Below are 12,031 nucleotides of genomic sequence, written 5' to 3' on the forward strand. Positions count from 1 at the left end.
TTTCAGTAGTACACCCAAATGACAATATCCATATCAAACTGTTCACGTGTTACACTTGCTATAGTTTACTTCCACGTTGCTTCTTCGTCATATAGCAAATTCAAATGTAAATCAAGTCAATCACTGAAACAACAGCGCCACCTTGAGTAACAAATAGCATGAATAATACAGTAAGTATGTATTGTGCATGGAATATGGATAATTCACCATAGTCACACAGAAAATCATCGTGATATAGTAGTCATTTGTATGCATATAGCATTCATTTTTATTGTAATAAACAAAGAAATATACTGTATATCCTGTGATAGTAAACTTATATACTGTAGATGTGAAATAATCATTCAAATATGATTTATGGAAGTGCCAATATTACATATCTCAGGTCTTATGAGATTTACCCTATACACTTTTGGTAATGAAAAATATATATATTTTTTTTTTCTTTTACACTATTCAGAAGAGAAAGATTGAGGAATACTAAAGAGGTGTGGACATAACTAAAAAAAAACGGATGAGGTACAGGGGGTGAAATGAGGTCCCATTCACAAAAGACCTGAGGTAGCATTTAAGAGTTACAGTTTTTTTACAGCAAGATACAGATTTTCTAAGACTGAAGTGCACTATTTTGCTACATGCAATCTTTAGATTTAGAGACGGCAGATATAGAGATAGACATCACTCTTGCTGTTTGGAGAGCAATAAATGTGATTACTTTACAGATCTCTGAGAACCATGATAGAGAAGCATTATGCTTACCTACGGCAATGAAATGATGTTATAATGACATAACTGGCTGGTTACTTTCAAATGTAAACAGCTCAAAATTATAAGACTGTATTTTCAGAACCAAAAATTATTTAAAATGATTTAATCAGCAGTGACATAATATTAACATAGAATAAATAAAGCCAATAAAGATCTGCCACATACATTCTAATTAATCTCAACTACACTGTAAAAAGTTGCAACCTGCAACTTGCCCTAAGGAGCTATTTCTATTTGATCTAACCCTAAAAATGTGTTTTGTATGTGTAACCTCATGTATTCAGTTTGATCAAGTGATGTTAAATAATATTTTTTTGACTTGAATACAACCAGTTAATTTAGATGCTACCCTCTGAAACATATTTTAAGGTTACAAATCTTTTTTTCAGTGTATGTTACAAAAACTACTACTTTAGTAAACTGTATTAGTAAAACATAATGTGCAACATGTTATGCAAATGTCTGTATAATAATAATTACTGAATCAGAAGCGATTGTTCTAATTTCTGAGAATAAAAGTGCCATAATTTACTATCTCTAAAGGCTCTAAAATACACAGAAAACCAGAAAGACATATGATGTCCTTACTGTTTGTCTCCTTCTGTAGGTGAAGTTCTTCCACAGCAGCAGACCCAGCTGAGTGGAGACAGACATCTTCACTCGGGTCCCTCTTCACTCTCAGCTCTCAACTGCAATGACACACCGAGGACACGCAGATTGTAAATGGCATTCAGCAGTGACCAACAGAGCAGCTCAAAAGTCCAGGACAATGTGCAGCCTCCTATCTGACTCTCTGCCGTGCTCTCACTCACGTCTCCTGCCCCACTTCAGGAAAGGCTAACCTGTGCTTTCCCAGAATTCCTGGAAGTAGCGGACCTTGTAGTATCAGTGAATCACCAAGCAAGGAATTTCTCAGGCCACTAGGGTCTCTGGGGTTTGTAGATTCGCTCTAATGGCTCTGTTTGATCAAAGAGATTCTTTTACAGTAAAATGCACAGATTTGCTGGAAGACAGTGTGACCCCTTGCCCTATGCTAACGACACTATTCAAATGCAAAAAGGGTCCACACATCCAACGCTCTGTTCTCAGTGTTTATATCCTAAAGATTATGCGGTGATTTAATCAGCTGGCCAGGAACAGAAATGATCAGGCTTGAGTCTCTTGCAGACAAATCACAAAAGAGATCTCTTCCATATCTCAATTCTTTCTCCTAAACAGCAGATTACACAGAGATCTAATGGATACTCTTGCTCACGTCTCCTGCTTCTAAGATGTTTATTCCGAGAAAAAGACCCCAGTAATCTCACACATGTCTCAAACTTTGCTCAGATTTGCCAAAATAACAAAGTCTGCAGTTGAAAGTAACGATCTCAATATGAACTACTAAGAGAACTTAGGAGAAACATCTAATACAAAGATGATAATTAAATGAAACAAAGCTAAGAACTCTATTAAGTCTCCTGAGCTTTGAAAGAGAAACCATTGAGCAATGAAAAGTGTCCTCTGGGTAGCCAATCTTTGTGGAGAAAAATGTAATTGAAGTTGATATGGAAGTGCAAACATTTTATGTCAAATGCAGTACAATGAAACGTAATGATATAGCCTGAAACTAGTGGAAGTGCTGATTGAGAACAGCCTTCTCCACAAGCTTCTTAGAAATGTCTGTACCTTTGACAAACAAACTGCTATGTATTTTTATATATAAGCCTAATAATGATTCCTTTTGTGTTATTAAATGGTTTCCCATTAAGTTTAGCTCAGATCCCATTGAACAGCTTGAGGCTACTTGTTACTGAGATATTGTCATTCAGTGTGTTCACTTGACTCTATAAATGGCCAAATGCTTTTTTTAAATGCAATATAAAATGTGCATATAAATATGATTTTAATATACTGTTTTAATGTTACATTTAATTACATTTTAAACATGACTTATATACATGATTTATTAATGCACAATTTTATTGTTAAATATAATTACTTTTTTAAGCATGAATTAAATAAACAAATTGAAATGTGTCAATTTATTTGTCCATTTATGAATTTTGGCGTTTGTTCGCTACTTGTTAGAAAATAAAAAAGTTTTTAAAGAAACGAAGCATACATGTACCTTACCCAAACAAACGTTTTAATCCCTTTAAAACAGTCTGTGACGCACTGGTCGCTCTCACAGTCGCTGAAGGAGCATCTAAAGGGTCTGGAGCGGTTTTATAGCGCATCCGCTCTGCGCGAGCGCCGGGGTTACTATCGGTCACGAGGATGTGTTTTACGGTGTGAACACGTGAGAGCCCCAAAAAAACACTTAACAACAAACATATGCGGACAACTGAATGCCATGAAAACAACTGTCTGATAAAGCATGTGTTAAAAAAAAACAAAAAAAATCAACAACAACAACAACAACATATAAATAAAAACAATATACATTTTGTTTGACTTTCAATGCTCACAAAACCAGGATTCGCAGCCTATATTGTTTGTTTTAAAAGCGCTATTATTTATAATTCAGAGCAGGCAGATGATGACAAGGTACATATTATACTCACATTCACCCTGGGGAGTCTTAAAGGGACAGTTCAAACAAAAAATTTAATTCTCTAATCATTTGCTCACCCGCATGCCATCCCAGATGTGTATAGCTTTCTTTATTCTTCTGAACAGAAATGAAGGTTTTTGGAAGAATATTTCAGCTCTGCTGGTCCTTACAATGCAAGTGAATGGTGACCAGATCTGTGAAGCTCCAAAAAACACATAAAAGCAGCATAAATGTAATCCATGTGACTCCAGTGGTTTAATCCATGTCTTCAGAAGCGATATGATAGATGTGGTTTAGAAACAGATCAATATCTAAATCCTTTTTTTTAACTATAAATTCTCCTCCCTGCCCAGTAAGTGGTGATTTGCACAAATAATGCAAATTGTCAAAAACAAAAGAAGAAGAATGTGAAACTGAATGTAGACATTATAGTAGAAAGTGATTTAAATGTTGATCTGTTTCTCACCCACACCTATCATATAGCTTCTGAGGACATGGATTAAACCACTGGCTTTGTATGGCTTACTTTTCTGCTGCCTTTATATGCTTCTTAGAGCTTCAAAGTTTTGGTCACCATTCACTTGCATTTAAATATTCTTCTAAAAATCTTCATTTGTCTTCAAAAGAAGAAAGAAAGTCATACACATCTGGGATATCATGAGAGGTGAGTAAATGATGAGAGAATTTTAATTTTTGTAAACTATCCCTTTAAAAACAAGCAATCCATCAAATCTATCAAATCAGAACACTTGGCACATTCCCATTATCTTTTACACTTCAGCTGGATCTATTTCTTTGGATAGTATTGTTGGAATGTGTTTCCAAAAGACCGTCCCTGGCAATGTAAAGAAAAGGATAAAAAATAAAAATACATTTAAAAAATAACCCAAAACACCAGAATTGAGACATCTTCACAGAGTATACAAAAACATATTAAAAAGTCAACTAGGACAGCTGGTGGAATTTCATAAAAAGGCAAAAGGAGGATAAATTAGGTTGTTACAGTTTTGCTTTAGCTATTCTTCAATAATCTGTGCTGATGGGAAATGGTGTATGAATGCACACATGGAGTATTAAGAGTTGGACCAGTAATGGGAACAGAAGCAAAGGTCATCTTGCACTTGTCTGACTCAATGTCCAGATGCAAATCATTCTGAGTGCCTTCTGAATCATTGTGTTTCCGAAAGTTCTCTCAGGCTGACCAGGTAGCTATGAATTATTTTTCTGTGGGTTTTCTTAATGATCTAGACCAGAAAAGATGTTAAATGACACTTATTGTTATTGTTAACTTCATTTCATCCAAATATGGTGCTTCATTCGTGTTATTTTATGATATCAAGTTAAACAATTTATTTAGTGAAGTCTTTTCATACAAATCAGGGCCCTCATTTTCCATAAACCATATGTGCAAACTCAGCTTCTCAGATATACTTTAAAATAAGTGATTATGTGCCATGGCATATGACAAGATTTACTTTCTCTGTATTGTTATCAAGTGTTGGTGTCTGTCAGTAGTGTTGCAATGTAGATGCAATGTAGACGCTGTGAAAGCTATAATGAAATTCTGGACAATCCCAGTCCTGGTCCCAAGCCAGGTCAGTTATTTCGGCATTTTGAGGAACACAAACGCTGAGTCATCTCATTTCCAAAGATGCTCGAGTGGTTTCTAATTTCAAATGTTTTGAATTCCAAAAATATAATTTGATCCATATTTAAGAAAAACTGACAGGGATATGAAACAAGACATTATTTCCTCATAATTGCAGAAGCAAACACATTAAATTTAATTATACAGAAGTTAACAAGTATGGAATGTTTAAGTGTACCTATTTATAGTACTTACAAGATGTGATAACTACTATGTAATCAAAACTGAGTTATAATCGGGTCTCTTAGACTATGATCTGTCCTGTGACAGATGGGTTTGGCACAACTATGCTCAGATTTAGACAAAATGGAGTTATATGGGTGGACAGTCAAAAAGCTTCAAAGCCAATTTTCTCAGTTTCAGAATTGGCATTGTTACTGTACTTTGGCTTTGTAGGGCAGAACTGGAAGGTGTGAAAAATTAGATCCAGTGGATTCAAGATGATGATGACCTAAAGTAAACTGTCTGTTATCTCATTATCTGGAGGAAAGGTCAACTCATCTTCAGTGCATGTGGCTGCCCCAGTCCAGCTGTTGCAATGCATAGCCGATCGCTGCCAGCTCTTTCCCGCATGTCATGAAATATTTCTGACATTTTAAGAGGGTAGTGGAGATAGTGATGAAATAATGGAAAACAACATTCAAAAACTCGTTACCAATAAAAATGACTAGAAAGAGCTGGCAATGTTATTGTATACATTTTTTTTTAGCAATCAGTGGATACATAAGACAATACAGCATTTTCCATATAGTTTATTGTTCAGTGTCCACACCTTAGCAAATTGAATAGTGAAAATGTATCAGTTTAAAATCAACTTAAAGTTTGTTTTAATTTTAAATCGTTAGTTTGAGATTTTTAGAAGCTTAGCCAGAGGACAGTTCTTGAAAAAGGATTTCTGTCCTTGCACCTTTGTTATTTGTAATATATTCTCTAAATGTCACACTATTAATAGCAACATGATATGATGGCAAATATAAAAATGGTTCTCCTTTATAAAAAATACATAATATATGATTTTGTGAATTTAATTCAGTAATTTTAGTGGTGCTTTAGCAGATTTCAAGGGGTACTTCATTTATTAAATTTGCTTTGTTACCATTAACTATTTAACAGATACTAAACAGATAGGTTTAAACAGATTCAATAGATTAAAATGACTGTTTTCATGATTTTTAGTTACTTTTTAAGGAAAGAATACAAAATAAAATGTGTAATGTTTGCAAGTTTTAGAAATTTGTGTGGATCGTAGCAGATTGTGTTTTTAAGTGGCCCATTAATATTAATGTTAGTGCTAATTTAAATGATATCCAGTAAACTGTATACCCTGGTGTAGTCATTACTGGAAAAATTAAGTTGTCTTAATTAAACTTTACTTAAAAATTTTCAAATCTTGGGCTCATAACTCAAATATCTAAGCTCCTTGAACTTACTTTCCTAAAAAAATCATAGACTTTAGATTTTATGTGTTAATAACACAAACAATTGAGTACAAAATTGAGGCTCTGAGGAATACCCACAATGCCTTGTGCTTGAATTATTTAATTATGTTTCTTTGGTCAAAGGGAAATATGGGGGCATTTAAATAATTTAGCTGTTAATAAGAATTTATAGAGGTTTATCTCATATGTAGTATTATTTATGTTGTTTTGTTGCAAATAGTTGTTTTATGTGATGACACCATTAGAGTGAGCTGTGTTCCTTTTGGTCAAGTTGAACCCTGTTTCTTCTTGGGCATGTGTAACTGAAGAACAGGCATATACTGAATGGATTTCTGTTGAAAAATAAGTTGAGTGCTCTAGAGTCAGTTATAATCTTCATTGTTTGAGCTGTGTTATTGTATGACCTAAAGTTGAGTCAATTCAACTAAAATTATCAAGTTGAAACATTTACAACATTTACAGTAAATAACAAATCTGAGTTAAGTCTACTTGCATCTAGTTACCTTAACTTAAATAGTTAAGTTCACTCGAGATGAACACCAAAGTTAAGTGAACTTAGTGAAGTGAAACTTTGGAGATGCCATTACTCAATTCAACTGAGGGAATGAGTTTACTCAATCAGTTAAGTAAAATCAGCTTATTAATTTTCAGTGTATAATATGAGTTGTGAAAATTTTTTGTAGTTTGGTATTGATGAAGAGATTCTTGAGCATTACTGATGAGGCTGTGAGGGTACATAGGACAAAAAAGGTTGGGAAATACTGTTTTCATTCACAGAAGTTTATACAAATTGCATAAAGACAAATAATATGTTAGATAAGTAGTTACATAAGCTTCTTGTATGCTGCTATAGAGAGGCTGGCGTACAGTTTCATTTCCCAGAGAAGGGGGTCATTCCTCAGCTCTTAGCTCAGCGTAGCCTGCGGGGAAAATACCTGCCACCTTCAGTGTATCCTCTTAATGTTTCACGTCCTAAAAAAGGAGTAGAACAGATGCTTTCTGGAACAAAATATTGACGGCAGATTCTGGGAGTTAGAAGATTAATATGCACAACAAATATCAGAATACAAACAATAAAAGTTAACTGAGGATGAACTAATAAACAAACTAAACTTGCTGACTAAGTAAGTGTGTAACAGATGCTATTTTATCAATGGAAAGTTCTGGTCACAGGGTTTAAGGAGTTATAGGCATGCCTTGTTTATAAGAGCAAAGCAAAACAGCCTCCTACAGATCTTGTGAAGACTTTGAAATCTCTTTTCACTGTTCTAAAAAAGTTTGAACATTTGTCAATGAGGAAGGTACTGTCAGAGCACCTTTTGGATATTCAGTTGAGACGTTCAATGAATAAAATAGCTGAAGATCGCACATAAACACATAAAGTAGGAGAGCATATTGAATGTTCCACTGAAATGTGAGGGATAAAGTTGGGTTGTGAACCATAGTGATGACCCTTGTGTTTATAGTGCCAAGTACCAAGGGAGAGATAATAAAAACTTACATGCTGACATTGCCAAAGATACAGAATAACAGAATAAAGAATGCAGTATTTTTCTTCTGGATTAAGCTGGAGAACTGTGCAATCTATGAATAATGTATTCAAAGAGAAAAGGCATCTGAACCTTACTAATGTAATTTAAATATAATTATTACTTTAATAATATGCAGGGTCTGAGACCACAAATTAAAATGTAATATTTAAAATTTCTCTTTATGGGTCAATGACCAATCCAAATACAAAAATATAGAAAAACGGGTTGAAACTTTCATTATTCCTTTTTTACTTTAGGCTACTTTACGAATGGGTCCTCTCCTTAGTCCGTGTACTTTTGTGTCCATTCTTTTTTCTTTTTTTAACCCAAAAATGAAAAATGAAAATTGCGGTTTCTTCTTTAATAGTTTTAACACTGATGAATAGAATTAGCAGATACAAACTGATTTTCTGCTGACCATTTCATTTTCTATTTAAAAATAAATAAAGACAAAGGTGAATATTTGATACTCGCATGTGGGCGGCACTGAAACGCCCCTTTCATCTGATTGGTCAACCCGCCTCGTCTTCTGTACTGCCTTAATCCTACCAGCCAGAATTGGGATCTCTCTGCATTTGTCCAAATTTTCATTAAATATTGTCCGGAACCACCACTCACTGTAAAATATGCATGTCATATAAAGCAAACTTGTTGCTGGGCAAATAATTGGTGTTGTTGTGAAGTGCCTCTAATGGACGACGCGTGAGAGATCGCAAGCCACATCACTTGTATATGCTGACTGGGAGTTGGTCTATTATATATTATTTTTATACTTAATAACATTGTATGATTTTGTAGTACCTGTGTATTTGTGTCCCATTTATAAATGTAATACAAAAGAGTTGCGTCACTTTGAATAAAAGCCCCAGGAGTTAATATGATCTGCCCACAATATTTTATTTTTGACATTTAAATAATACATTTACTAAATGTTCATCCAGGCTGAGGCGGCTATGTCGGCAGCACAATTTATCATCAATCTTGCACTTATGGAGATAGGGTGGCCAGACGTCCCAATAACAGGGACAATCCTGATTTTACATGCAGTGTCCCACGTCCCGACGGATTTACAGTCCGAATAGTCTTAGCGATTAGAAGTTTATGTTCACTCCAATCCATGTTCATGATGCCTAAACATTAATTTATCATTCGCTTTTATCCAAAGCAACAGAACTCTTTTTAATTACATTTATCAATGGGACACGAATACACAGGTACTACAAAATCATAAAATATTATTAAATATAATAATAGACCAAATGTGGCTTGCGATCTCTCACGCGTCGTCCATTAGAGGCACTTCACAACAACACCAATTATGTTCCCAGCAAGTTTACTACATATGACATGCATATTTTACAGTGAGTGGTGGTTCTAGACAAATGCAGAGCGATCCCAACTCAAATTCTGGCAGGTAGGATTAAGGCAGTACAGAAGACGGGGCGGGTTGACCAATCAGATGAAAGGGGCGTTTCAGTGCCGCCCACATGTGAGTATCAAATATTCAAGCCGTAAACTAATTTATAAAACAATGAACAAAAAATACAAATCGAGCCGTTTCCACCTTTGTCTTTATTTATTTTTAAATAGAAAATGAAATGGTCAACATAAAACCAGTTTGTATCTGCTAATTCTATTCATCAGTGTTAAAACCAATAAAGAAGAAAACGCAATTTTTGTTTTTGGGTTTAAAAAGAAAAAGGAATGGACGCAAAAGTACACGGACCCTCCTTTTCTCACATTTTACTTTTTCTAATATATATATATATATATATATATATATATATATATATATATATATATATATATATATATATATATATATATATATACAGTACTGTGCAAAAGTTTGAGTCACTTGTGAAAAATGTTGCATAGTGAGGATGTCTTCAAAAATAATGAAATAAATAGTTTTCATTGATCACTTAATGTCCAGAGTCCAGTAAACACAAAAAAACTAAATCAATATTCGGTGTGACCACCTTTGCCTTTAAAACAGCACCAATTCTCCTAGGAACACCTGGACACAGTTTTTCTTGTTTTTTTTTTTTTCTTCTTCCAAGCATCTTGGAGAATTCACCACAGTTCTTCTATCTATTTAGGCTGTCTCAATTGCTTCTGTCTCTTTATGTAATCTCAGACTGACACGATGTTCAGTGGGGGGCTCAGTGGAGGCCATGACATCTGTTGCAGGGCTCGCTGTTCTTCTATTCTAATCTTTTCTATTTGCAAAAGGAATGTTTGTCTAAAATTAAGAAGATAGAAGATATAAATAACCATCTTAAGACAAATGCTTTTGTGAAGTATCTTATGTGCCTAAGACTTTTGCACAGTACTGTATACATATGCAATTTTACTGAAAAATTAATTATTATATTTTTTAATGAGTTATTAAGTGTACATTGACATATATTCATGGTGCAAGGAAAGTATTTTAATGCCTTTTATTTGATGGTTACACAAACATTTTTAAATCATGAATAAACTGCAACAAATGTTTATCAAAAATGTATGAAACCAACATGGACACAAAGATTACATTTCTACGAATTTGACAAAAACTAGATTTTTAAAAGATTTCTCTTCACAACCCCCATCCCCCCCCCCACACACACTTTGATCAACATTGTTTGTCAATAACAAACGCAAATGCCACAAATTTGCTTACATTTTATTAATGCCCAAGAAAAAGTGCAGAATAAACAACATATTGCTTTATTAATTTGAATAACCTTTCTTTGTTTAAATGTATCAAAATCATACATATTTGTTTATTTGCACGTTTGATTGAAAAAGAAATTCCCAGATAGTGTAGGCTTCATAATTCTTAATATATTGATATTGATTGAGACGTAAAATGATGTACTTATTATGTTTGCTAGTATTATAGAAATCAATGAACTGAAAGGTCTGTTTACAGCATCTGTTGTGTGTGAGCTCTCTCTAGTGGCCAAATGCACCAAAGCGCAGTCAATTTTCACAATAAAATCGCTTATGTTGTTTACTGTAATCTAGGTGGAATCCCCCCCCCTCTCCATCTTTCTCTCTTTCTTTCCTTTTTCCTCTATCTCTCTGTGACACACGCAAACACACACAATAACTCAGTATGCTCACTCTCTCACCCTGGTACTACAGAGAACAATAGAACAATGCATATGTTCTGTGCTGCAGGCTGACATCATTGAGCTGTTGCTCGCCCCTTCACAGGGCGCTGGCATGCTGCACACCGCGGAAGATGAGCGAGGCGAGACGGTCAACATCAAGCTTCTATCGGCCGAGGTCCACCTGGATGAAGGTGCGAAAATGATATTATCACATACTGAGTATATGAGTTTAGCTCAGCCAAAGCAGGCTAAGAAAGATTAAAAGTTTTAAGCCTATAGCAAGAACATAAAGACTTTCCTGGTGAAGTAGTTGTTCATTTTTTTCAAGAGAGATCTCGGACAGCTTGCTTTCGACTATAGATATAGATAAGGAGGATATAGTTTGAGCTGTTTTCAGGAGTTCTTAATCTCGTTTGCAGTGTGAAAAAGTGACATCTTGCGCTCATGATGGACTGACGTTTGTGCTCTTGTGCTCAGAGTGGTCTAAATAGTGATCTTTTACTACCCCTATTTATATACTTGAGATGTAATGAAATGCCAAATGTGATTAAAAGGAATTTAACAGGAAGTTATTCACCCTTTTCTGAAGTGGTTGTTTTGAAAAAGCATTGTTGTTACTCAAAAAAGCATCTTACTACCTCAAAAGTATTTGCACAAATATTGCCATATAACCCCTTTATCTACTCTATATCAATACAACACCATAGGGGTCGTCACCACCTTTACATTTTTAAAATTGTAATAATAAAAAAAAAAATCCTTGTGTTATTATTTCTTTTCACTCAAATTATGTTGCTCCATCGATGTTCAATACAAATAAATGTATTTTTTCAATCTTTCTGCTACTAGAATAAACCACATTTTCCTCAAGGGGTGCCTTTAGCCCTGGGGCGTAGCAGTCATTTTAAAAGTGGGGTGGACACAGCTGTCAGTAGGTTGCTCGCACAGACCCAACCGTATTCCACTACAGATTACGGAATACATGCTGTAAAATGTAATTTGTA

At 34.6% G+C, this 12,031-nt stretch overlaps 2 protein-coding genes across 4 annotated transcripts in view; one reads left to right on the top strand and one right to left on the bottom strand.

Moving 5' to 3' along the window:
• LOC127417585 (phospholipid-transporting ATPase ABCA1-like) overlaps positions 1-2,926 on the bottom strand; it is a 61,608-nt gene extending 58,682 nt beyond the window's left edge. The window contains exons 1-2 of the mRNA XM_051657609.1: positions 2,879-2,926; positions 1,357-1,726 (exon numbers count right to left, since the gene is read on the bottom strand). Coding sequence (XP_051513569.1) covers positions 1,357-1,422 — 66 coding nt within the window. The 5' untranslated portion in view covers positions 1,423-1,726; positions 2,879-2,926. The remainder of the gene's footprint in view (positions 1-1,356; positions 1,727-2,878) is intronic.
• A 1,567-nt stretch (positions 2,927-4,493) lies between these two features.
• The window catches only part of LOC127417598 (choline transporter-like protein 1), a 173,561-nt gene continuing 166,023 nt past the window's right edge, over positions 4,494-12,031 (top strand). For 2 of the 3 annotated variants that reach the window (XM_051657634.1, XM_051657635.1), the window contains exon 1: positions 10,971-11,218. In XM_051657634.1, coding sequence (XP_051513594.1) covers positions 11,159-11,218 — 60 coding nt within the window. In that variant the 5' untranslated portion in view covers positions 10,971-11,158. Of the gene's footprint in view, positions 4,510-10,970; positions 11,219-12,031 lie in introns of those variants that run through there. The other variant, XM_051657633.1, reaches the window with a different exon arrangement.

This window comes from Myxocyprinus asiaticus, chromosome 27 (assembly GCF_019703515.2).
Source record: "Myxocyprinus asiaticus isolate MX2 ecotype Aquarium Trade chromosome 27, UBuf_Myxa_2, whole genome shotgun sequence".
Taxonomy (NCBI): Eukaryota; Metazoa; Chordata; class Actinopteri; order Cypriniformes; family Catostomidae; genus Myxocyprinus; species Myxocyprinus asiaticus.